General features: G+C 45.3%; 1 protein-coding gene across 4 annotated transcripts in view; it reads right to left on the reverse strand.

Moving 5' to 3' along the window:
- Positions 1 to 26,428, reverse strand: part of DENND2A (DENN domain containing 2A) — a 61,904-nt gene that overhangs the window by 34,040 nt on the left and 1,436 nt on the right. For 3 of the 4 annotated variants that reach the window (XM_062616448.1, XM_062616446.1, XM_062616449.1), the window contains exons 2-3: positions 3,820 to 3,918; positions 1,010 to 2,218 (exon numbers count right to left, since the gene is read on the reverse strand). In XM_062616448.1, coding sequence (XP_062472432.1) covers positions 1,010 to 2,218; positions 3,820 to 3,890 — 1,280 coding nt within the window. In that variant the 5' untranslated portion in view covers positions 3,891 to 3,918. Of the gene's footprint in view, positions 1 to 1,009; positions 2,219 to 2,667; positions 2,739 to 3,819; positions 3,919 to 26,428 lie in introns of those variants that run through there. The other variant, XM_062616447.1, reaches the window with a different exon arrangement.

The raw sequence follows: 26,428 nt of genomic DNA on the forward strand, positions 1-26,428 counted from the left end.
AGTTAAACCAGCATTTATAACCAAGTAACAGCTAATTCACTGCTCCAACATGCCACACAGTTGGCAAAATGAATTATGGAGAACATTTCACTGCCTCATCCCATATAAAGCATGAAAAAGTAACACTGGGATCAGTTATTTTTATCAGTCACACAAATAAAGGCATTCTGGGGACACCACAGATAATCTGGATTGTCATGCCAACAGCACACTGTGAAGATACAAGTGTTAAGTGGTGCATTCTGCAACCCTGCAAAGAACTTGAGGCCATGAGAGGTCCCATTTACAACACAGATCCCACCCTTGGCAGGAATAGGGGGTCCAAAACCAGCTCTTTGTTTTTACCCATTCTGCCATCCTGCATGTGAGTACTGATTTCTTGCATTGCTCAATCAAGTGTCCTCCCCTACCAAACCTGTAAAGTTTCAATTTCCTTCCTGCAAATAAGCCAGGAAGTTTTAGGTGACAGTTTATGCAGAGGGTATTAGAAACAGCTGTGCATTTTACACTCCCCACCCCAAAATGTGTGACAATCATGTGAGAGGGGAGGGAAGGCAAGAAAGCACTCCAGAAGAATATATACGCATCAGATTCAGCTAGAGGCATAGGTTTACTAGGAACAGTGAAAACGCTGTGGTAGAGACTAAACATTATCATTCCAGACACCATTCCAGACCAGCTGTAGTAATTTTGTAATTAAATAGATTTTCTGCTAAAAAAAACAAAACCAAACCCCAAACCCTTCAATCTTGGGCTCGAAGGTTAAGCCACATAATACAGTGACTTTAAAGCCCAAATCTGCCATGACTTATCCCTTCACAATTACCCTGTGAGGCTGTTTGTGCTGGCCACTCACACATTTCTCAGAGAGATGACTGAGTGTTGGTTATGGCCAGTAATGCTCTCTGGGGATTATGAGTGGAGGGAAGATCCACCTCCTCCAGAGAGATATGGGAAGGTGGGACTCCACCATCAACACTAACACCATTGTGAAACAGAGCTCAAATACCTGTGGTCAGCATTGTTCTTGTGCTTCCCGCTCCAGAGCCTCCTGCTGACAGCTGATGGGGGAGGAGAAGAGGGCAGAGGTGGGGGAGGAATGGATGGCAGAGGAGGTAAATTTCTTTTATTCCTAGCTGCTGGCACCCAGTCCTCTTCCCCTTCGTGTTTGAAAGTCCGCCGGGGCTTTGGCAGAGGGTTGATGAAGGGTTTCTTCTCTGGCACCCCTGGCTCCGTGTACACATTCTCCACCATGCAGCCCTTGGATTTCGCATGAGAAATTCTCACTTCTTCTAGAGTCCCAAAAATTGGCTCACTGATTTCAGAGTCCAACCCAAGAAGCCTTTTGTTGAGCTCAGCCCCACATACGCTCTCGTGGCTCTCGGAAGCAGTGTGTCCTTGTGCTGCCTTCTCCTGCAAGCACTGTGGGGAATAATAAGTACCAGGCAACTGTGGCTGCAGCTCTGCTGAGCCATCTTTCAAAGCCTTCTCTAGCTTCTTGACCTGACTAAGCACTGAAAGATTCTCCTTCTGGATCTCCCACTTCCCACCTTTCACCTCCTTGCATTTTCCAGGGCTTGATTCCACTTCCTTATCCTTTTGTGCTTCCCCCTTTTGCTCTGCTGCATGCCCTGTGCCTTTCTGAGTTCCTGCTTTCTGCTCATTCTCTTTGCCCACCCCTTTGCTCTCCAGTTCCCAGTTCTTATGTCTCTTGGTTTCCACCTTTCGAGTCACCAGTGCTTCCCCACTCATCTTCTCAGTTACAGAGGGCACCCTGTGCTCCTCTCTAACTCCCTGTTCCTCCTCTCTGCGAGGAGCAGACTGTGTTTCCTTTTTCCCTTCCCATTCTGAAATTTTGTCCTTGATGCTGAAGGACTTATTCCTCAAGCCAATTTTTCCAGGTGACTGTATATTCTGAGTGCCTCCTATCTGTCTCCTGATTTTACTGTTTTCTTTAACATTCAGATCCACAGATGGGTCACTGATGATCATTTTGGGACTAAGCATGTTCTGCTGAAAGCAGTCTAGCTTTGGATCCAGCATCAAGTTCTCCAAGGCTCCCAGTGGGTTCTTCACCACAGAAGAAACTGGTTCAGCTTCAGGTGTTAAACCCAGGGTGACAGAGGCACCTTCAGAATACCTCTCACTCAAAAATCGACACGAAGGTCTTTCTAATTCCTTCACAGCTGCTGTATCAGTTTTATCTGCAAGCTTGATCCTACACACCAAAGACAAAAAGAGAGGAAACATTCACCATCACTGCTCACCCTTGGGTTAGTCCATTAATCCCAGAAGCTCTACTCGTAAATCTGGTAACAGTAAAGGATGCTAAAAACGAAGCACTTCAGAGACAGGTTTATGGGAGAGGGTGCTCAGGGAAAGGTGCTCTGTGCTCTAGCCAGAACACAATGCTGTCCTCTTGTTACAACTAAGACACAGTTTGATATGAAGTCTTTCTCTGTGCCAGAAGTAGGTGGCAGGTGAGAGAGGTAATTTTTGTACATCAGACATGCTGATACCAGTGAGAGAGGTTCACCAGCACTTTTCTCCATGCATGTTCAGATGTATTCGGACACCATCAGGGCACCAAGGAGGTCCAATGCAAATAAATGTGAAATGGACCAACAGTAGCAAAATTGCTGCTGTTAAACAGAGGAGAAAACATACCGTACAGCTGCCATTCCTCTAGTGCCTGCTCAGAGGATCTCTCTTTGTCCATACAAACGTTCCCCAAATGCCTATTAATGCACAAAGAATGTACTTTTAGCATTACATTTCTATGGCCCTATCATCCCAGGCCGTACATGGGCTTGGGCTCCCATGCACCCAGGCAAAGGATTAAACATCTTTGCTGCTTGAGTCCAAACTGAAAAAAAACCCTAATATATTTACTCTAGAGATTTCTAAGTGTGTGGTACCACAATATTGTGATACTTTATCATAACGTCCTAGCTGAACAGACAGTTATTCCAAACACAAAATATTTCTGAACCAAAGCACTCAGCCATGTCTCTGGGCTTGGGAAAGAGTATCAGGACAACACAATGTAGTTACTGAGATGCAAACCTGTGTCATTAGTCCCACTTAACCATGATCCAAACACTGAGATTTAACTTGGAAAACTGCGCCATTAACTTAAATGTATCAAGTGTGCCTCTTCCAGAACTTAGTGCTCTTGTAAGAGGATCCATGTGGATACCCTGTGTGCTGGCAGGCCTTGAGCTTTGTCCTGGAGTTAAGCAATGCTGGCAGCCATTGTAGCCTCAGCTGTACTGCAAACTGAGTATGGGATGGGTTTCTAAGCAGAAATGGGACCCAAGCCAGATACTGCTCTTCTCTAGCTTCACAGATATTTTAACTCCTGGCTGTCTCAGTGACATCATGCTTCAGTTAAGAGGTAGCACTGAGAATACTGACCTTTCCCAAGGAGTAGGGCATTGCAGTGCTACTGCCCACTGGAAACCAAGGTTGGACACTGGGAAAAACCTGCAATGGGCGAGGACAGCAGGGCTTGTCTGAGAAGTCTGCAGAGCCTCCAGCATTAAAGACTTCAACTGCAGGTGGCGCAAACATTGACAGGGATCATCAAGCAGACCTCTCCTAGCACTGTGAGTCCAGAACACTATCAGTCTGGCTGGATGCTAAAATGCACAGTGCCACAGTCCTGAGATGGCAATGAAACCACCTGAGACCTACAGGGGTGTGTTTTAACGTGTGAAGAGAGAGGGACAGTGTGGAGCAGAAAGAATGTTTCCTTCCTTTGGTTTTCTTTCTCTTGGGGATAATAAACACTGTCAGTGAAGCATGGACAGCTCTCACCTCTGAAAAGACTTGCAGACACTGCTTTCAGTCTGGCTGCTCACATCGGCCACCTTGCTAGCTGTCATCATGTCAGCACACAGCAGAGCAGCAGGTTGCCTGCAGACAGACACAAGGAAGAGGCATTACTCTGTGCTCAGCATCCCCCTCTCCTCCTTCTACACAAACTCATTTGCCCTTGAAATTCAGGAGAAGAGCAGAAGCAAGACATGACAGCATTCTGGGGACAGCCTCGGTTTCCTCTCAGTGAAATGCAAAGAGGGGTGACAGCATTACCCCTCAGAAGCCCAGGGAGGAGTCAACAGGTTTTGAGGGCAAAACTTATCTTTGACTTGTCAACAGCAGCTGTACCATGACTTGACTATGGAGCATGTTTCATGAAGATTTTATCGCTGCCAAAATCTCAGTGGACTTAGGGTTTTTTCTCTTACAGAAGACTAAACCAAAAGCAATTTTAAAACAACCTGTGTTAAGGCCACGTGACCAAAGTGGCTCCTCTGCAATAGTGTGACAGTGTCACCAGCTTGGGACAGAAAACGTTTTAAGCTCTAAAGATACTGCACTGCAGCCACTGGTTTCCTTCTCTCCGCTGGGCCATGTTTGGCTGCTACTGCTCTGATTTCAGAGGACAACTCCACATGGGAGTAAGATAAATCAACTACAAAAATGAGTCATTCTGTTTGCCTTATGATTTCTAGCATTTATAAAGTGACTGTCCCTCTCTTTTGAGTCCTGCTGGTCAGTGTAGTTCAGAGAGACTCTGTCCTCTTTTTATTGCCCCACAATACTCTTACTCATTAAATAAAAGAACTATTCTGTTACCCTGCAGCATCATCTCTTCTCACCTCCCACGGTGGTCTGCCTGGTCTAGTTGAAGGTGTCACTTCCCATGGCAGAGGGTTGGAACCAGATGATCTTTAAGGTCCCTTCCAACCCAAACCATTCTGTGATTCTATAATCTTGTAGGTAGTATCTGGAAGATATGCAGGCTCTCAAATCTGTGCACTTGGCTCATCTGCAGATGCTGCCCCACCATGTCTAGCAATTGGCAACAAGACTGAGAACCTCAGGAAATTTAGTAGGTCTTGTCATTAAAAGAATAAACCCCACCACAACAGAAATAGTAAAGAACAAAAGGATCTCTCGCTTCCACTGTTCATGTATTTTGAGCAAAGAGAGGAAAAAAGAAAGAAGAAAGAAGAAAAAAGATCAGTTGTTTGTTCAGTTTTCTCTCCCTCCCTTTAACCCACACTGGCAACGTTCCTGAGGCAAGGAGTGAACTCTGTGTCAACTCAATGTGTACACACTCGAGGCAGTTCATTGCTAGCCATTTAGCAGACTCTCTCTCCCCAGACAATAAACCCCCTTGGCTTCTCTTCCTCATTAGTAACTGGAACAAACACCCACTTCACTCATAGACAGAGAACAGCCTCGCAACACTGACAAGAAAATTTACCAGCCCGAGGAACAAAATCTATTCATCCACCCATTAACTGCCATGGATTGAGAATAATGCAAACTGAACTCTCGCTCGGATCCATGGCCAAACAGTGACTCACACGGGCATCAAAGCAGGCTCCTGCAAAGCTGCAACACAGCCTGTTCAGCATTTGGCTTACAGCATCCCTACCGCAGGGATGGTCTCTTCACTCACCACTTATGTAGTGTCTTGCACAGCAGGGTGAGTGGCCAGAACTCCTCAGCACTACCTTTAGCAGTAAGAAACATAACAACAATGGGAGTCAGCATACACACAGCCCCTGTGGCTGCACTGCCACACCAATGTTTGCTTGTGATAAGCAACTCTGTCTTGAGAAGATCACACAATTTCCCCATCAGGAAACTCAATCTCTCAGCCTTTTCCAACAGCCCCCTAATAAACACTGCCTTGGAAACAACATCTGGCTATGAGCAAATACGTGCTGGTGCTCAGAACAGTCACGTACCTGATATACTTCCCGCATGAGAGGCCAAAAAGAAGGTAATACAAAGTAAGAGGGGCACTCGTGGATGGGACTGCCCCATCACTCTTGGTGAGCAGAAGCGAGGCACAAAGCAGTTGCTGGGCACTGCAAAAGAGCCTCCTGTGAAAGGAGCACTGCTGAAACCAGCAGAGCAGCATGACTTGGAGCCAAGGCCAGAGGGACATTTGTCCCCCACAGCCACCACATGTGGCAGGAGTAACCAAAGCAACGCACTGACACCAGGCAGATTAATAAGTGGACAAGGAGCTTCCAATGCAGCAACACAGCAGATGCTTCAATGTGACAATAATCAGGTACCTACCGACACACCCACTGACAACACATGCCACTTGGGGGCAAAGTCATCCCTGGGAGATACAGGGATTGCTGTGCCTTCACCCTCGAGCAGCAGAGTATATACCACTACACACAGGCTGGCATCAGCATCATCTAGGGGACTATTGTAGCACGTTAGCTGGTCTTGCTTTCTTGAAAGAGTAAGTAGTTATGCAAACACTGCAAGACATGGGGGAAGCACAGCCCCACAGCAACCCAAGCCCAGGGCCACCACTCCTGGCACGTGCATCCTGGAGCAAGATATAAAAGCCATAGAAAGGGAAAGAAGATGCTGAACTCCATTTGGAAAACCTCACTGCTTTGATTTATTCAGTAATCTCTGCCATTGTTTGGAGGAACAAAGCAGTCATCTGATACAGTTTCAAAATTAAACTGGGAAAGGAAGGACAGGGGAGGAGGTGGGAGGAAAGAGGGAGGGGAGGGAGCTCTCAAACCTGTTGGCCAGACCCTGGGAAGGATGTGAAGTCTCCCAGCAGAAGCCTCTCCACGTATCTCCCACACGCACCCGGCCTCACAATTCCCAGGGCCATGTGATAGAAGCTTCCTGCTACCAAGTGAAGCGAGACCTATCCCGACCTCTCTCTTCCAAACAGAGTTCCTGCCTGCTTTGTGTTCGCAAAGAGGCGTTTGTTTACTGATCTATCATTGGCATGCAGGAAACAGCCTTGAAATGAGCTGTAATCATCTGTCTCCAGCAATAGCTGTTTGACTTTCTTCTAATTTAAGTTTTCCTCCCGTTCCCCCTTCCTCATTGCCCTCTTCCCCACTTCCGATACAAATGCTTTTGGAGTACGCACATCTGGTTCAGGGCACCAGATACCGCAGGATGTTTCCAAAGCAACCAGCAAATAAAAGAGAGGCACTGACAGTAGGCACACTCCCACCCCTAAAAGACACAGAAGCCTTCCAAAGGAACACAAGCTAAGCTCCTTCAGGGAGAGGAAGAAACCAGCTTTGCCCACTGCATTTGGTACAGCCACCAAACCTGCAGAGCACCAAATGACCTGCAGTCTACATTATCAGAAACATACGTGGCCAGCATTCATGGTCACACATGTGGAGTCTTGCCTGTGATAAGGTCAGGCAGTGATGGCAGCAAGCCTCCCAGGCCTCCCTGCTTCGCTAGTTTGTTTGTGGGGAATAAACCAAGCATACCTCAAAGGGTCTTGTGGCTTGGGGATAGGTATTACCATTGCTGCATGCTGGAGGGGCACAACTCAAGATTTTCTTCGCTCTGTTTATTCTGTATCTCGCACAAAAATCAGATCCAAGTCCATCACTGGACACTAGCCACACTGCTTGCAAATACAAACAGCAAGGCTTCACAACACCAAACTCTCCTCCAAGGAGAAAAAAGACATGCTGCATTTCTTCTTAGTGCTCACGGAAACTGTCTCTCCAGTTACTTTAATGAGGAACTTTGACCAGCTACACAAAGCCTGCAAGTAACCTCCTCACTTCAGAGCTTTACAGAACAAAGGGTGCAACAGACAGCAATAAGACAACAATATATAACATACATATATCTGGAACAGGAAGGATGCCAAGAAGACAAAACACTAACAGGAAAATCATGAGTAAGGGGAAGTTAACAGTTAAAGCCTCCAAGGCTCCCTCCCCCAGCCCTTGCTGTTTGGGGCTGTTTCCCTCTGGGGGAAGAAGCAGGCATGAGGATGCATGCTTGCGCACATACACACAGGCTATTGCGTGGGTCCCTGCACAGAGTCCCACCACCAAGCAGCATCCCTGGGCTGGGGTATAGGCATGTTGCCTTTTCCGGATCCCCAGCAGCTGACCTCAGGGGGTGAGCCCTTGCAGGGCAGAGAGGACACCAGCCATGTGGAGACAAGGCAACAGGCCCTCAAAGCAGGCTTCCCTGGCAGAACAGTGTGCTTGCAGAGGGGGAGTCACTGACTCGAGGTGCACACCACCAATATAATGGCAAGGCAAAGGTTTTCTAAGACTTGCGCTCCGGGTATTTGATCCAAAGCTTGACTACATGTGCCTTGAGTCTTCCCTAGCAGACAGCAGCAAGTTTCTTCTCAGAAGACGTCCATGAAGTCCACTTCTTTCATGTGCCAGTCAGCCCTGCAGGTGAGTGTACCCCAAGGTCAGGCCACCTCTGCAACAGCAGAACTTAGCAGCAGCATCCAGTGAAGAGGACGATTCAGCTTACACATGAGAAAAAACTTTTTAATGATAGAGCGACTGAGCACCAGAGAGGTTGTGAAGGCCTTATCTTTGGAGATGCTCAAAACCTGACTGGACGATGTCCTGAGTGAGTTCCTCTACGTGACCTCACTCTGAGCAGTGGCCTGGACCTGGCCACCACCAGAGGTGCCTTCACTCTGCCATTCTGTGCTGGGCAGGGTTAGTTCGGGGCAAGGGGAGCTGTCACTTCTTTGCAGGCACTGACTGTCCTGGCCACGGAGTCTGAAGACACTAGCAGCGGGATTGTTCTTCACCACACTCATAACGGGATCCTAACTGTAGCCAGTCAGGCCCATGTCATTTATTAAAGGAAAAAAAGCAGGATAAACTTACATAGATATAGCCATGAAGGACCAATGACTGGGAAGCAACATATTCCTACAGTATCTTTTAGAGACAGATCCCACACAACCTCCTATCCCCCTTGCCCCATTCTTTCCTTTTTCCCTTTGATCTATCATATCTTCCACCACAGGGCTTACAAGGGGGTCAAGAGAACCCCATGTGTCAAAACAAACTGTATTTTCAAAAACCCCAAGTGGAATCGATGTACCACAACCTCTCCCTTTGTGCATGCACCCCATGGCAAAAGAACAGCGCTGCAATGCGAGGAATGTAGAAACTCACAGTGTTGGCGTTCAGCCTGCGTGCAGAAAAGCTGTGTTGTATGTTATGATATGTCTTTATTTTTATGATATAATTCATCCTACTGACCTTCTCCCTCCCTAAGCCCAAGAACAAACTGCCTGCTTGTGTGTCACTAACCTGATTTAAAGGATTACTGTGGTTAAAGGGACTGTCCTGCTTCTCCCTCTCTCTCAGCCCCTGCTCCTCCCTTGGGTGCCAGCAATGTGTCTCCTGGTTAAGAACACGCCTGATCAGATCTAATAGTTGTCCTTGACTAAGTGGGTGCCTACTTTTTCCTCCCTTCTTGCTCCTGCTTCCTTTGTATCCATTCCAGTGCTTGCAAATCCTTTTCTGAGCTAGCAAGGGCTATCAAACTCCCTTGTTCAACTCACTAAACCAGCCAAGAAAAAAAGGGGGTGGGGGAAAGCAAAAAGTTTTCTGCTCAGACAGTGACATCAGTCACCTGTCATGGAAAACCTGATAGGCGCTGAGGCACATGGAAGGCAAGGGATGAAATCATATTGCAGGGACAGTTTCACTGAATATTTTGTTTTCTCCTCACTGCTTCCCCTGAAGGCAATTTGTTGCTCACCATATAAATGGCAAACTGGGTTGCACAGACTATGGGCAAAACTACAATTCGCTCTTAGTACAGGGACGAGCAAGACTTGATTTTTCAAACCATTGTAAGTGCAAGCCCCGCTGCCTTCACAAGCGGCTGGGAAGCCAGGCCCACAGCCCCACATCTGACACCCAGGCCAGGAACAAACAGCTGGAAAAAATCTTGCTTTCAGGATTTGTCCAACACGATGGTGAGCTCTTGGAAGGGCAGGTGAGAAGGTTCCCAGCCATTTCTCCTTCAGTACCTGCCAAATTAAGCAAGGAACCCCTACAGACACCCAATTCACTTGCTGCGTTACCCAGATTCACCTCCAGAGCAGGACCCCTCTGTTGCACTGATGGAGATCACAGACATACCAAACTATGTCAGCACTGCCTGCCCAGTCAAGCCTGACATGTTTTTTAAGTTTGACCCCATCTTGCAAAAAACTTCTCTGATCTGTCCCCCCTTCTTGCATGCTAGATCCGTGTTACATGCATTCTTCTTCAAGTACTCAATGCCAGTCCATGCTTCCAAGGTCTCCCCTTGATCAAACAGCCTGGGTTTAACGCTCTGGGTTCATTATTCAAGTCCTAGTTTCCTCACCCACTGCTAATCTCACACTGTCAGCTATCCCAGCCAGGCCCTCTCTGTCCTTCCCCATCCTCCCCACCACCACTTCCCTGCATCCCCCTCTTTCCAGTTCTGTCCTGTCAAATCAGTGCTTAGCCAGCATAGCTTGTCCAAATATCTTCCTTCCACCCTAAGGATTTTCTAGGATGGCTCCTAGCTACAGACTCCTTCTCCCTTTACTTCTTCCTCCCTGCCCAAACTAATATCCCTTATCCCATATCCCTTATGGGCCCTCAGCCCTCCATCACTCGTGTCCTACCTCCTTGCTCCACCAGAAACAGCCTTTCCTCCACACCTACAGCCTCAGTAAGCCTCTTCCACTCAATCTACTACCTTAGAAGCTGCTTCCCTACAGCTTCCATGGTTTTCTCTTTTTACCTGCCCCCAGGCGTAGTGTCACCAGAACAAAGCTACCTGACACCAGACTGTCTGGTGCAGAACTTGAGGGAGAAATTGAGGAGCAGAACCTAAGGAGCTTATACATTTCCCCGGGTTTTAGATCCACTACAGCTCTCTCCTGGCTACCAAACATCCCAAACTCCTGGATATAGCTTCTGCACATCCACAGTGCTTACCTGAGACAACACTTGCCCTGCATAGTCTGCACCTACCTGTTGAAGACACTGGACTCCATACACACATTCCCACTGTCAATATCCTGAGCGGATCCCACGCCTCTCCCTGATTGCATACCCATGTGTACGCAGTGTAGCAATTATTTCTTCAGAAGTAGAATGACTGCATCTTTATGTCCAAATCATTGACCTTGACTAGGACCGAGGACCTTTTCCTTCCTTCCTAGTCCAGGCTTTGCCTCTTCTGGGTATTAGTAAATAAAGCCATTTCTACCTCTTTTCTGCTATGGTCCTAGAGGGATAATCAGTGGCACAGCAGAAACAAAATCCTGGTAGTCTAGTCCACTGTTCCTGGTCGGAGATTTACAAGGAGCTCCTACTGAATTCCATAAATGTATTCTGTACCACCTATCAGGTAGCCAGCCTTTGGCTCTGAACTGCAAAGGCTGTATATCCATCCATATATGACTCTCAGGTTGGGGTTTTATTACAGAAGCAGTGTTAGGACTGGGTTTGCAACAAGGCTTTGCCTGGAAAGAAGCTAACCTTCAGCAACGAGGAGAGGGGAGCCAGCAGGATGTGCTGTGGGCAATACTGGTGATCACCCTGTGCCTCAATTGCTTCCTTAGGCCACACCTGTTCTGTAGTAAAGCAGCTGGACCCTTCAGAAACTACTCTCACCTCCTGTCCATTACTTCCCTCCACCACCCATTTGCTGAAGGTTGTAGGTCAAACTTCGCAGTGATAGCAACATCACCTGCCTGGCATGGGGAGCTAGAAGGACAGCACATTCAGGAATAAGGTAACTACTGAGATTTCAGCTACTAAAAATAATTAAAACCTCTGCTGACCATGTGCCAGCTGAAATCTTCGTCCCACACAGTCTTGGAAAAGTTAAGGTAGAGATGACACAGGAGTGGCAAAGGACAAATTCCTGCTCCAAATAACATTTCTGTTTCAAAGCATAAGATTAGTCCTAGCAAAAGAAAAGCCTGATGTACTTTCTAACACAGGTGAAGCAACATGTTTTTCTCCCCTAGCCTCACTCTTTGAAACAGGTGAAACATTTTGGCTGAAGGCTTTCAGAAGTAATTCAGCCAGAGGCAATGCTCAGCATGGAAAACTGCAGGCCTAAACAAAAAATAAGTTGACCTGAAGACAGAATTCAAACCCAAGGTCTCACAATGTGAACTGTTTTCTGTTAAAGGTGGGGCTCATTGCACCCACTACTATTACGCTTGTCCCACGTTTCCCATTGTCTGATTTTCTCTTTGTTCTTCCCTCTAAACATAAAACAAACAGAAAAAAAAGCTGAACAACTAAAAGGGTATTCGACATCCCTCCAGTTTCCTTCAGGCAACCACACCCTCTGCTAGAAAACACAGCATTTTCCAGGGTTAGTGGTGGGATGTTACATGACCACCTCAAACAAACCAGCAATGCTCTTCTTTCTAATTCACTGCTCACAGGTTAAGTCCTGCACCTACAGAAGGTAAAGACTGTTATTCTTTGTGGTGGTGGGTTTGGTTTCTATTAATGCTTAGAAACATGATGAATCTTCACTCCTGCAGGTAAGTTAACAAATACTAAGAAAAAGTTCACATGGGAAGGAAGAGAAAGCTTCAGTATTCCCAAATCTGACTGCTAGAATGAAGTGTAATTGCAATGTTTAGTGGAACAACATATTTCAGGCTAGGCTTTCTACAGGTAAGTCATGAACAAAAGATTTAAAGAAAATCTATTTCCAGATGGAGAAACCAAGAGCCTGGGAAGTGAAAGGAGAAATAGAGAACAGCTCTTGTGTGACGGTTCTTGGCAACACTAGATCATCTCCCTATGATTTAGACATGGCCTTAGCACTTGTGTGCAAACAGTTGGGCTGCTCAGCCCCTTTCAAAGTGGGATAACATTTAATTACAGTTTGCAGCCTAATAAATGAAAATTCAGACACTTCAAGTCAAGGCTGAAGAAGACATCAGCAGTGAATCCTGTGTTACCGAAGCAATCACGAGCTTGCTGATGACATCAGTGGAGCCGGTGTTTCATACCTGTTTTTTTTTGGCTTTGAAACTACCCACATACAAGATGACTGTAGTCAATATGGAGTAAAACAAAAGAAATATGGACCAGATTTACATGAGCATGCATTTGCCAGCAGAAGAGTCTATGCCACATGGAGAGGCAGGATTTCTAGCAGAGGCAGTGGAACTGGCTTCAGTCCCCAAAAAGATGAAACTACACTATCAAATATGCATTTCTACCAGTGTAGAAACTGATAGAAATACTGGTGTAGATACTTTCTCTTCTTTGACAGAAATGTTGTGCTACAAATATACCAGTCCTACTACAGCAGTGAATAACTTATAGTGTAAAAAGCATTGGAAAGAAATCAGAGTCATTATTACGCTTATAAGAAATGCAAATATTTGACAGCATAGGAAGCAACATGCCACTAAAATACAGTGTTTAGCTCATGAAACACACTGGAATTCATTTTTGATGTGAGATAACCTCTGCTATTCTAGCATAAATGGGACCCGAAAAGGTCCCTTCGAGGAGCAAGTCTGCAAAGAGTTTCCTGGCAGGAAGACAAATTGTCTCACATTCAGAAAGGAAATAAGAGCATTAAAATGAAGAACTTCAACTGCTTCCAAAACAAGTTATCACTGGGGAAGACAAATGGAGCCTCAGCAGATCTTTCCTTCAGTGGCCTTCACCCTGCAGGATGCTGACTCTTGCCCCTCCTGATGATGATTTGGCACACAGCTTCCTGAAGTGTGCATCGCCACAACCTTGGGGCACCATCTGCACAGCTGCATGCTCCAGAAGACCTTCCTGTACCAGCTCTGAGTCCTGCTGCTACAGTCTGTCTCAATTAAGCACCACCTTCTGAGCTCAAGCAAAAAGTCACCTGTAGATTGCTTTTTGGGTTCCAGAGACCCTGCTTTCTCCTGCCTTGCTCAACCTCCTCTTTCCTCCCACCCTCACTATCTCACATATCTTGGCTATCACAGATGTAGAACTTGCTTATTGCAGATCTTAGTCCTTATCAAAAGCTTTCAACCAGAGTGGAGCACACCATTCCCTCGTTCAACCTTCCTCAGCAGAGAGCAGGGCCAGGCAGCACATGAACCACTAAAGATTTACCCATAACGAGGAGGAAACATCTCCAGAGAAGAAAAACCTCTGCATTTATTTATTTGTTAAGGAGGAAAGCTGCTCTCTGTGGGTGTGTGCATGCCAGTGTTGTCAGGACAATAGGAAAAAGGACATTGGAGGGGTGCTGCCAGGAAACAGTCGGCCATCTGCCCGTGTGCAGAGCAGTTTTTCCTCTTCTTTTGTGCTAAGAGGAATGTATCTAAGAGCCGCCATCGGCCTGCGCTGGAGGAAATCTGAGAGCCCGTGCTCTGTGCTCTGCCTGGGAGAGGAAGCGTGGGGGAGGGAGCCAGCCCAGGCCCTGTGGTTACAGCGGTCGCTGCACTCACAGCCAATAAAAGTGGGGAAAAAAAACCTAACCAAAACCTGCAAATCATAGGGAAAATCGGTTTTCCTCCTCCATCCTTTCACTCTCACGTGTAGGTTCGATACTCTCTCCCTCCCAGGGTGATTCCAAGCACAGGAACTGCTGAAGGGGCTCAGCAGAGGAGGGTGGCAAGAGGGCCTAGGGAAACACATGGGTTTCTCCCGATGCTGACACTGGTGCTTCTGGACAAGAATGAAACATGAAAATCAACTCACATCACCATGTTGCTCATCCACCCAGCCCTCCCAGCAGCCAGCATTTAGCAAGCCAAGCACAATACAGATTGAGGAAGGACCCTTTGCTCTTTGGCTTCCCAAACCACCAAACAAAGGTAAAGCATAAGAAGCAAGTCTATTGCATACAACTGTCTATACATTCTCCCCATGGGCTTTGGTACAGCTTCTGACTAGAAAACTATGTGACAGGAAGGAAAGAAAGGATCTGATCTTCTCTGGGTACTGTGTCAAGCAAAAATGCTGTCAAGACACCATAATGGCTTGGTGGCACATTCCTCTGCCACCTTTGTGGCAGAAAAGCACCACGGAAATAAATAAAGGTAAAATTTTCATCAGTGACTCCATGACTTTGAAGTTTAAGACCCGTTTTCAAAACCAACTGAGGATCAGATTTTTTTAAACAAACACCGTAAAGGCAGCTAACATTTTCAAAGAATTGTAAGAACGCATTTACTTTTCACTAATTCCAACAGGAGATGTCTAGGTGTGGCTGGGAAGACTGAGAGAACATCTGTCTGCAGCTCCATGTGCATACATACCTTGCAAACTCTCACACTTACAGGTGCTAAGTCCAGCTCTACAGAGCCAGCAGAAATTGCTAACATAGCAGATGTTCGAGGTAACAGGTCCCAGTCCTGAAAAAGGCACTTCCAGAAGAAATGATTCATCCAGATATGGTCTAAAGAGCTTCCTCACATCCCAGAAGCTTAAAAGACGGACAGCCTGACTCAGTGATGCTCCGCACCTATGCATGTCCAAGTCAAATGTGGACTGCCACCCATGTGTTCCAGTCCCTTTCAGAAACAAGACTCAGATTTCCACATTCTGTTGTGGCTTTTTTAAACATTTTACTTCTCATAAAAACAAACCCATCGGTGTAGCACTGTGTGTGACCTGAAGCAAATTCTTTGGCTGCTTCTCTCTTGGCTGGATGAGAAACAACAGGAACAAGTGGAAGCAACATAGAGACTTTGTATAAGGGAATTTTTTTTTTCACCCTGAGGATAACAGCTCTGGAACAGACATCTACATTGAAGCTAACCTCTCCATTGCTGGAGGTTTTCAAGACCCAACCACGCAATGCCCTGAGCAACCTGACCTGAGCTCAGACCTGAACCTCTGAGCAGGAGGCTGGAATAGAGACCCTTCCAACCTGGATTATCCAATGATAACCTGTCATTAATTGCTGTAAAAGAGAGCATTCACTCTCATTTCTGCTGTGGAAAACAACACAAAAACCTGAACAACCTACCCCTCAAAAAAAGAAACCCGAACCGACCAACCAACCAACCAAAAACCCACACCAAAACCAAACCCAAACAAAAAAACAACAAAAAAATCCCCAACCAAATCCATTTCAAAATACTATGACTAGATGCCTTTTCCTCCCCAACAGATATTTTTTGCCTTTCTCCAACTGAACAGCAAGCAAGGAGTGAAAAATGGCTGCTAAACCAAAACACACAATTATGCAACCCCTAACACATTTCCAGGGTCTTTTGTCCCTAGTAACTCTGTAGTGCCTAAGAAACTTCAGGGAGGCCATGAACCCACCAGTAAGGCGGCACTGGCAAATACTGGTGAGTGCTGTAAATTCTCACTATTAGAAAAAGAAAATACTTTCTTCTCAAATTCATTCCACTTTCAAAGAGATACCCTTTCAGAGGGTACAATTTTTTGAAAAGCTTAAAGTTATTTCGTAACGAAATTTAAAGAGAAATAGTACAAGCACTTATTTGGGAGATTTTTTTTTCTTTGCTGAAGGATTTCTTTGGGTTTTTCACGGCACAAAACCTAGGAACAGGAGAGTTATCAAACAAGCACATGCTGTTCACGACTGTCTTCCAAGGGATGTGCTAGCGGCAATGCATACTCCAGGGGTCTTTAATTTCCATTGTTTACTTTCTCTCACATACATCCCACTGTTTGGTAACAGCACAGATGCAGAGTACCCATGTACAATTTCCTTTATCGAGCCTTTATCTCATAAGCAAAGCAGAGCTATTCTTACAGAAGCTTCCAACCTGGAGAACGTGCATCCAAGTTTTGTATTCCAGGGTAACCACAAGGGCATACTCCACCCAAGATGTTTGAATGTTGTTCTGGACTGGGTCCCGATACTGTTTATTGTGCACAGGAAAAACTCATTACTACAAAGGAGCCAGCACTGAATGCATTTCACAAGGGCACATTTTACAGGGCCCAGAACAAGCTATCGAAGTAGGAGTGTTCTGGAGTCAAACCCTCTGCGGAAGCCCATGTCCCTGAACTATTCAATAAACATCATCCTCTTTCATCTTAGATGCATATAAACATCTCGCTTCCAGTCCAGTGCGAGGCAAAATCCTAGCTGTACTGAAGCAACTGATTTGACTCCAGTGATTATAGTGTGGCTTTCATGTCACTCACCAAACTGTCCACATTTACCTCATTTCTGATCCTCACCAGCACAGGTCTACCTACAGAAACCCAAGCAGAGCCCACTCAGCTCAAGCCCATGAAACCTCTCTAGAGCAGACAAGTTTTACAGGTCCTCATGCAATGACTAAAGAATGCAAAGGTTTCCTACAGGGTGAGGGATGAGGACTCCCACAGTAGATGACCAGCACTAAGAGACAGGTAACCTACCTGGTACAACACAACTGGGAATATGCAGGTTCCTCTGTGAAGTGTGATCCCCTTCTGCTCCCAGAATACCAGCATTACACACTCAGTTCTAAAGGTCTGGCCCAGAAAGAGGCTGTCCATAAATGTTTTTCTTCCTGCAGAAGACGGTGGTTTTACCAAATGCAGATGTTCTCTATATCAGATACCCTACAAACTGGCCAGTTAAATATTCCTCACCAGAATCACCTTCATGCAAAGGCAGAAGCTGCACTATGTTGCTTCAGTTGTCTATGGCTGAACACAATGGGTCTTTTTGATAGCAACTAGATTTTCTTAATTGAAACTCAGTGTCTACAGACATTACTGGCAAACTAAACATAAATGCAAACTTTTAGGGGAAATTCCCCCAACATTTGCTTCAATTAGAAGAGGCACAGAAAAAGCTTCTATAATGCTCTACTTGATGTACTTCTTAGGAAAAATGCTTGGCATTCAAGTGGGCATTCTTCTTCCCATCTTTTCCACATGTAATAATTCAAACATTCAGGCTGGATGGCATTTGCTTAATAAAAATCTGTCATCCATGTCTCTAAGTGTGTTCACTACATTCATATTGAAAAGTAAACCAGAAAATTTTGGCACTAGAAGTAGGTTAGCATGAATCTATCTTTGCTTATATGCCTACCCAAGCAAAAAGAATATTAGAGATGCGTAGCTTGTAAATACAATTATCACACAAAACTAAGAAGTCACTTTTCTTTAGACTATCTTCACAAAAATCTGACTTCTGATGACAGGCAGAAATGATGCTGAATCAATCCTACTTTGCGTCATTTGTTTGGCAAGACTGACTTCTCTGTACACTGAGATAAGAGGAAGCAGTTTATATGGCAAATACACTCCCAGATACTGCACATTAGCATAAATTTCTACACAGGAAATAAACTGGAACAATGGGCCAGTCTATCTCAGCTAACTCTTGCTGTCCACATGTGAGCTACTCTTTTAGCCTCTTTAATACTTTCAAGAGGTGATTTTTGCTCTGAAGTACTCTCTCTTCCCGAGGTAGGCACCTCATAAACTCTGACCCATATTGTAAAAGTACCTGCTTCTCTTACCTGATTAGAAAGGGTCCAGAAGCTAACTTAACCTGGGCACTGTGCACTCACATACCTGAAACACACCTGCATGGCCTCAGCAATTCAATTTGCATAGATCACAGACAGGTCTGAGTGTTGCTGGATGAGTGAATTACGTATGGTTTCTGATCAACAGGAACAATTTTTGTCAAGTCTGACCTAAATTCAGTATGCCAAAACAGTCAGGTACCTTACTGTGAAATGACATTACCTACCACAGTTTAGCTAGATTAGGGGGGTGTGAGTGTCTGCTAAACCTTCACTTCACAAGAAACTCAAATACTTTGTTAAGCTTCCCTTCTTTCCCACCATATTTTTTTTTAAGGGAAAAAAGGAGGGAAGGTAAGAGATAGGGCTGCCCTGTTACCTTTCTCCAAATAGTTATTTGTATGAGGTGTCTGGGGTTTTTGTTTATTTAACCACAAAACTGAAAAAGAAATACCACAAAATTTCCTCCAAAGCCCCAAACCTCACTTCCAGGTCACTGCTCAGCTTAAGTAAGAGGAGCAGTGACAGCTGACACCACTTTGTTTCTCTGGTGATCTCATCCACACACATCCCACTGTGCTCCATCAGTGTACCACCAAGTTACGCTCACTCTGTGAAAAAAAAAATGCTGAAGGAAAGTTGCATTATACAACCTTCTGCTTAATTCTGCATTCAAGGGTTTCATGGCAAGTCACAACAAATTCTCCTCTATTGCAAAATACTGTTCACAAGTTTAAAAAGAAAGGAAAAAAGTTACACGTGTGACAGAGACAGTGAGATGCTTGAACTTCTTAAGTCCTGCAGGAAAAAAAGAATGGGCTGACAATTGCCTGTTTCCGGGCTTTTTACTTTAAAAAAGAAAGAAAAATCCATGTAATCCATGGTCAGGCTTGATTTTGTCAAAAAGTGGAAGTTTACAGGAACTCGAAATAAAAATGGGTCCAGAGGAGGGCAACAAAGCTGGTGAAAGGGCTGGAGGGCATGTCCTATCAGGAGCAGCTGAAGACTTTGGGCTTGTCTGGTTTAGAGAAAAGGAGGCTGAGGGGCAACCCCACTGCTTTCTACATCTTCCTGTGGAGGGGAAGCAGAGAGGGAGGTGCTGAGCTCTTCTCCCTGGTACCCAGTGACAGGACACATGGGAATAGTTCAAAGCTGCATCAAGGGAGGTTCACACTGGACGTTAGGAAGCGTTTCTTTACCAAGAGTGTGGTCAAACCCTGCAACAAGCTTCCTAAGAGGAGGCTGATGCCCCAAGCCTGTCAGTATTTAAGAGGCATCTGGACAATACTCTTAACATGCTTTAACTTCTGATTAGCCCTGAAGAGGTCAGGCAGTTGGAGTAGACGATCGGTTTAGGTCCCTTCCCACAACAAAAGAGTGGGAAGGGAACAGAAATAGTCTATTCTATTCTACTAACATTAATAATAAAAAGCTAATGGAAGGCTGCCTGAAGTATGAGCAGAGGCAGTGGGACTGGTGTATGTGAATAGTTTGGTTTAAAGAACAGGAAAACTAGGGTTTTTATTCCTGCAGTGATTGCTGGTCAGAATGAAGTCTTTCACTTCTCTGAGAGGGCAAGTCTCTGTTTCTGATATGCTTCCAGATTCCTTTGGATCAGAAAAATTATTTTACCCCATGCAAGCAAACATTAAGCCAGTGGGACATGAAGCAATATATTAGATGTCAGAATAAGTTAGTTCAAAATAAAACCCAATCCAGCCTCATCAAAATCTGACAACATTTCATGAAATTTGTGCCTTTTAGAGGCAAGCCTATTTTTCCTTGAAACACACTCAAGAGTGTCTTTCTCTGACTAGTGGAGGAATTTAGGAATTTAACAGGGGAAAACTTCAATTTGCCACTGAATTTGTGTATGCTAAATCATCCTACAGTTTCCTACTGTGCATAGAACAGGATACCAATGGGGCAAGCTTTAGCACAGACTAAGCAGCAAAAGCTGTCAGTATCCTCCACCAACACAAGTACGGGACTGTTGTATGCGAGAGGTGACACCATGGCAAAACTTCGACTTGGAGTCATTCATAGTAATCTCAGGAGACAGAAATCTGATGCAAAAACCAGTCATCACATGTTAAGTTTCCCAGCAGAAAGCCTCTCAGGCCTCTCTCAGAGTTTGACAAAGCAGAAAAATGGCAGCCAGCGAGATCAGGGCTTCTTACATCATCTGGAAAAAGCTCAAGAGCGCATACATCTGCAAGAAATCCTCTTGCAGAATTTGACTACAGATTGCTGCACATACAGCCTAGCATGTCAAGACAGGGAAAAACAGATTCTTAACTAACAGCCTGATCCCAAACTCCTTGAAGTCATGGAAAAGCTCCCATGGACTTTACTGAACCGTAGAGGATGCCTCAGGGTCTTTTTTTGGCCAGATGTTGATTTCTGAAGTGCTACGTGCACTGGAGCAGACACCCTTCTCAATTTTACTAAGAGGCACTTACTTCCCTTTGCTTCTATGCTACCCTAAGCCCTGTGTAAACCAAGACTCAACTCTTACCTAAAAGAAAACGTGAAGCCTATATTCACAGCATGCTTTGCAGCTGAAACACACTGTATTTTTGTGTGTGGAAAACACACACATCTTCTGGGGCAGCTTAACATTTTTAAAGAAAAAATTCCAATAGCCTGAAAAGTCTCTGGGAGCTCTTTCCTTTATAATTGAGCAAGGTGGTGTTTGGCTGACACTGGCAAGTTAACTTATATTTATGAAGTGCCCTCACAGTGCCCTGTGAAATTTGCCATTTCCCTCCATGACAGTCAGTGCTATCTATCACAAGTTCATAATCCCCTAAGACAGGAGACCTGAGGCCCTTTGCTGCTCTCCTCTGCAAACAGATGTGTGCACGTTCCCCAGCTCTTGAAGTCATGGCTGGCTTTTGGCGAAGAACTACAGCATCTGCACATCTGGAGAAGGGAAAAGCTTTCAGCAGAAAATACAGAGGGGGATCTCATCCTCCCCCCGCCTGCAAAGCAAGCTCAGCATTTGTTCCTTTCCAGATGACACCCTGATGGGTTGGTTGATTTAATCATTCACATATGCATGCCTATTCACAATGCTAGCAAAATACCAGGGCTGTGACAGCATCTCACCTGAACTGCTCACAGTAACAGAGCTTGTCAGCAAGCACTTGGCAAGAAGTCTCACAGGATATTAAGAGGAAAGCAATGTTCAAGGACATTGCTAATATAAAATGATTCTACAGAATACAACTGGGTGTGTGAGAGATCTCTTGTGATGAGGAAAACACCTCAGCAAGTGTTTAATTTTAAGCCTATGCTCGAAGTCTGCTAACTTCAATAAGACTGCATGAAGTCCAGTCCAAACTTCTCTGAGAAGGAATGATGTACTGCACTGGGAAACAGAGTGCTCTGCTGGGTGGATTTAAGCATGTCCTTAGACCTAAACGTCTCTTAAATAATTTGCCAAACTGGGGGCATAAATATATACCGTAGAATATATTTAAGTGTAGCAGGATCACAGAAACACTTCACCACTTTTATTCCCAAAAGGAAATTTAATTAAAACACAGAGCACCTAGCTATTTAGAATTATTCTGGTTACAAAGAGCAGTAAGTCCTCGCTCCATGAACCAGTCTTTCTGGTGGATTGCCAGAGTCCCCAGTGAGTTTCTGGAAACACAACCTACAAGCCTGAACTTGGTCAGGCGCCATCTGCTCTCAAGGATCTGCAGGATCAGGAGTCTCAGTGCCTGGCAGGGTCCCACTTAGAACTCTTTTCTTCACTTCCAAGTGAAGTGGCACCTTTGCCTGCTCAAGATGCCCTTTAACATCATCAGTGCTCAACATTGTAAGTGTCTGTGCCCGATTTTCAAATGAGCTCAGAGCCAATCTTTTCTGACTGCTTCTCTGAGAACAAGTTTTCTGTGAGGCACAGCCTCCTGCACAGATACCCAGTCAAGGCAAGGCCTTTCCAAGCAAGGCTGGCACCCCATAGACTGAACTGTCCAGCAAATGTGATTACCTACCATGATGCCTAATGAGGAGCTGGGTATAGGAAAATAGAGCTGTCAGCATCTACTTGCAGAACCTATCTTTACACTAGTCTCAATCCAGATCGAGAACTCTCTGCTGAACATGGGCTAGAAGGAGCAAGACCAGTGAAACAAACCTCTATTAGCATTAGCAATACTATTTTACAGAAGAGGTGATACTTGCCACAGCTATAGGATGCCACACCTGGAAACAGAGCAATGACCCTCCAACAGTTCACACAGCAGCACCAGCCTTATTAGTGGCATAGCAACAGCAGCAACTCAAACAGGCATCCCAGATAGAGCCAAACAGCAGGTAACTTGCCCGCCTAGCTTCCTTCCTTTTGCCTTTTACTCTGGTCTTCCACCAAACGTCTCAAAATGATCCATGCCCCACACCCACACTCCTAGATGTTCGCACTGCACATGAAGTCAACTGTCTGAAGAACCCAGGGTATGGCCAGGCCCATCTGTTTGAGGCTTTCTCTGCATGGGTTGGTGTTTTTACTCTAACAATCTGTGCTTCTGGGCCCCTCTCTCTCTCTGCTCATGAGGACATAGTTTCCATCCTGGCTCTGTGCCAGCACATGTATGGGCAAAGGCAGAGCTCAGGAAAAACCATCTTCTGCTCCCTCTCATCACATAAACACTGCTGATTCCCAGCCCAGGAGCACAAGGCTGAGGAAGAGTTTTGGCTCCAGTGCAGGGGAACTGAGTACCAGTGACTCCCACCCAGGCTGAACAGTCTTCTCCTGGCCTTCCTGCTCTTCAGGAGCAACCTGAGGCTCTGTGCCAGTGGCCCGTGAGTTACTTATCAGACGGCCAACACAGACATATCTCATGTTCAGCAATGGGCATGTGTAACACACATAAAGATAACAGGTAACATTCAGGGCAAACTGTCATTTGCATGAGTGATTAAAAAATGAAAACCAAAAGACCGCAAGCATAGCTAGCTGGCAGCATCCCAGTGGTGGGATGATAACCTCACCCAAAATGTACAAGAAGGCCTCAGAGATGTATTAAATCCTAACAAATTTAATTAGTAAAACCTAACCTATAATCACCACTTTAACTATCGACTCTGACCTGCTAAATCCTGGAACTAATAGTATGCCAGCTGCAGGTGGTTTCCCTAACCTGGAGAGGGACAAAGCATTGAAACAAAGGATGAAGATTATACCAGCACTCAGTGTTTGTTCCAGCAGGACATTGCACTTTTGAGCTTCCATCTTTCCAGCTATGCTTGACTTCCCCCCAGTTTAACCATGGGACAGTACTAATTGCAGGAAAGCCAGAAATAAGGGTCTCAATACATGTAATTTGCACTAAAAAAAACCGAGTCCTTGTGTTCCAAAATTCTTGCAAGCAAGATTCATCATGAGCCCCCTTTTAGGGTCTGTCACACAAAGCACCTCATATTTGACCAGCAAATGTTTAAGCAACATGTTTACCTCAGAGCAGCATACACCCACAGGGTTATGGCATAGATTACCCTGACCATCACACCAGGATTATCCCAAAAGCACAACCTCTGTTTGCAACTGCACATGATGGGCTGGAGCCCCAAGATATGGTTCAGAGCTACTCAGAGCCATATCGGCAGAGAAAGGACAGGCCCACCATCATGGCAGGCTCTATGCCATGAGTTCCCACTGAGCTCCTGGCTCACTAAAAGACATGAACTGGTGAAGACCCACACAAGCGGCAGGCAAGTATCCATTGCTCTGATCAGGAACCAGACTGGGAACTTAATGACTTTCACCTCATCAGTCCTGTGTCTACAGACACAGAGTCCCTTGAGCGTGAACCCCTTAAAGGCTGGAACAGAACTTGAATAGGACTGGCCTACAGGATCTCAAGTATTTACTTATGTAAGATAGTGGTGACACTTTTTAGTGCTGTATAACAATAGAGACCTTGAACTGGTCCTCTGCCTGCTCTGCACCAGGCTTTCACCCAAAGACACAGCCCTCAGCTGAAAACCCAGGTTGCAGAGGGGCAGTGGCTCCAGGGACTTTAGCTTCTTTGCTTTAGGCACCTAACTTCAAGAACACCTAAGGCTCCTGTGGAATTACTCATTTCAAAAGCACAGTAGCCTGGAGTTCATTCAGTCATGGTACACACAAGGCTGACCACGGACACTGAGAATGTAAGTGGTCTTCACTAAAATCTGGGCTGAAACCACCATTAAACAGTATATGCATTTCATGCATTTCAGCCTTTGCTTTCATTTCCAGTAGTTGGCAAATCCACTTAAGAGTTGAAAAGCAGAGAAGAGATACCATAATAAACCCATAAGCAAGATAAATGTGCTACGGTCCTTTCCCTTACACTTCAGGGCTACAATCAAGAAAACATCTCTTCTTCAGCCTTGTCCGGGTAAAACATGCTTACAGATCAGTACTCCTCAGATGTGATGTTATTTGAGCTTATCTAGGCAAACCCAAGCTCACTCATTTATTGTCAGAACTTTAAAACAACAAAGGAATTTCTTTCTAGCTACAACCCACTCCCTTCTTCCCTGTGGAGAGTCTTCTCAATCCTTAAGGAACTGCTATGCAAGTTCATTAAAAGTCCCATTTCAGCATTTCCTTCATAGCAGAGGCCTCTTCCAGCCAGCTCTTGGGATCCTTCCAACAGACATATCGGCCACTAGTACTTAAGTCCTTTCACTAAAAAAATGCTTCCCTAAAGAGCTTATACCCCAGTTCTGGATGCCTGAGACAGCTGATCACCACAATTAACCAGCCTCAACAAGAGCTTAAGAGAAGCTTCTCCTCCACTCTCATGGGCTTAATGGTGCTCTACAGAGCCATTTTCTCCCCTTGGTCTGGCCTCCACTTAAGAAAGAGCAGCTTTAGCACAGTTCCAGTCAGGAAATAAATGTCAGGTGCTGCAAAAAGAAGAGAGAACCAGCTACCTTGCATGATGCATTCAGGGGGATCCAGAAGAACGTAACACTTACCAGGACACTTCTGAAATGCCCAGCATCTCTTCAAAAGTCTGCCTTTGTCGTGTGAAGATCTCCTTGGCAAACTTCTTAAACCTGGGGCAAGGACTGCATTTGCCTCTGTGCCGCCAGAGCATCCAGCAAAACAGAGGTTTTAATTCCTGTCCATATGAATTAGTTATTATGGCTGATATTCAGAACAACTTGGTGGAAAAGCTCCTTTTGATCACCGCTGAAAACCACAGAATTTCAGATTACATGGTCTTTATTTATGATGTCTTTGTTAAAATGAACATTTCTGACACGTAAATATGCCAGGCATGGGAGAAAGTCAAGCATATTGTAAGCACTTGACAAAGGATCTCAATGCCCTTCTTGTTTTTGGAGAACAGAAAGTATCACGTGGTTGTCTCTGCAGACAAAATGTCCTAAAAAGATTTCCCAGGGCAGCAAGCTGAGGACACCACTGAAAGCAGCACTCTGGGACACTCCACACGCACTTGTGGTCTACAAGGAATATTGTGCCTGGGGATCTGAGATGATGAACAAGAAGTAACTTCTGCATGGACTGTCAGAACAGGGACGTGCCAAAGGCCAACACCAGCTTCAGCACACAACCTTCTCACCCGCAGGCAGAGAGGGGTCCCAGCTGAGCCATAAATCTTCAGCCTGTTTTCTACATCCTGGGCTGCTCCAGAGCCCTTTGTTTTCAATGCTTTCTCTTCCGTTTCTCAAAGAGGCGCTCTATTACCCTGGGAAATCCTGTGGCTTTCCTCTCATTTCCATACTTAGCATTTTCAGATGTTTCCAAGCCTGTCCCAATGTGGTAGATACCCATTCTCACATGCTGAAACACTGGATTACTTGAAAAAATACAAACGCCACAACCAAACAAGCCCAAAATACCAACCACCAAACCCCACAAACGCTATCCCAATGACGATTCAGAATACAATACAAGGGTCAAGGAAGCACATTCCTCTCCTCTGGCAGGATACAGTAACCACCCTTTCTGGTGGTTCAGAAACAGAGCCAGTACACTTTATTGGACTTCGCTACCACAGACCAAAAATAAGTGGTTAGTAAGGTGGCAGCCAACACAGAAAACAGCTTTTTAAACCACCAGAAACACCAGCAGCTCCCCTCCCAGTAGCAAATGAAAGCACCATGGAAATCCCTCTG

This window comes from Pezoporus occidentalis, unplaced genomic scaffold (assembly GCF_034315485.1).
Source record: "Pezoporus occidentalis ecotype Australia unplaced genomic scaffold, CSIRO_AGI_Poc_V1 ctg19, whole genome shotgun sequence".
In the NCBI taxonomy this organism is placed as follows: domain Eukaryota; kingdom Metazoa; phylum Chordata; class Aves; order Psittaciformes; family Psittacidae; genus Pezoporus; species Pezoporus occidentalis.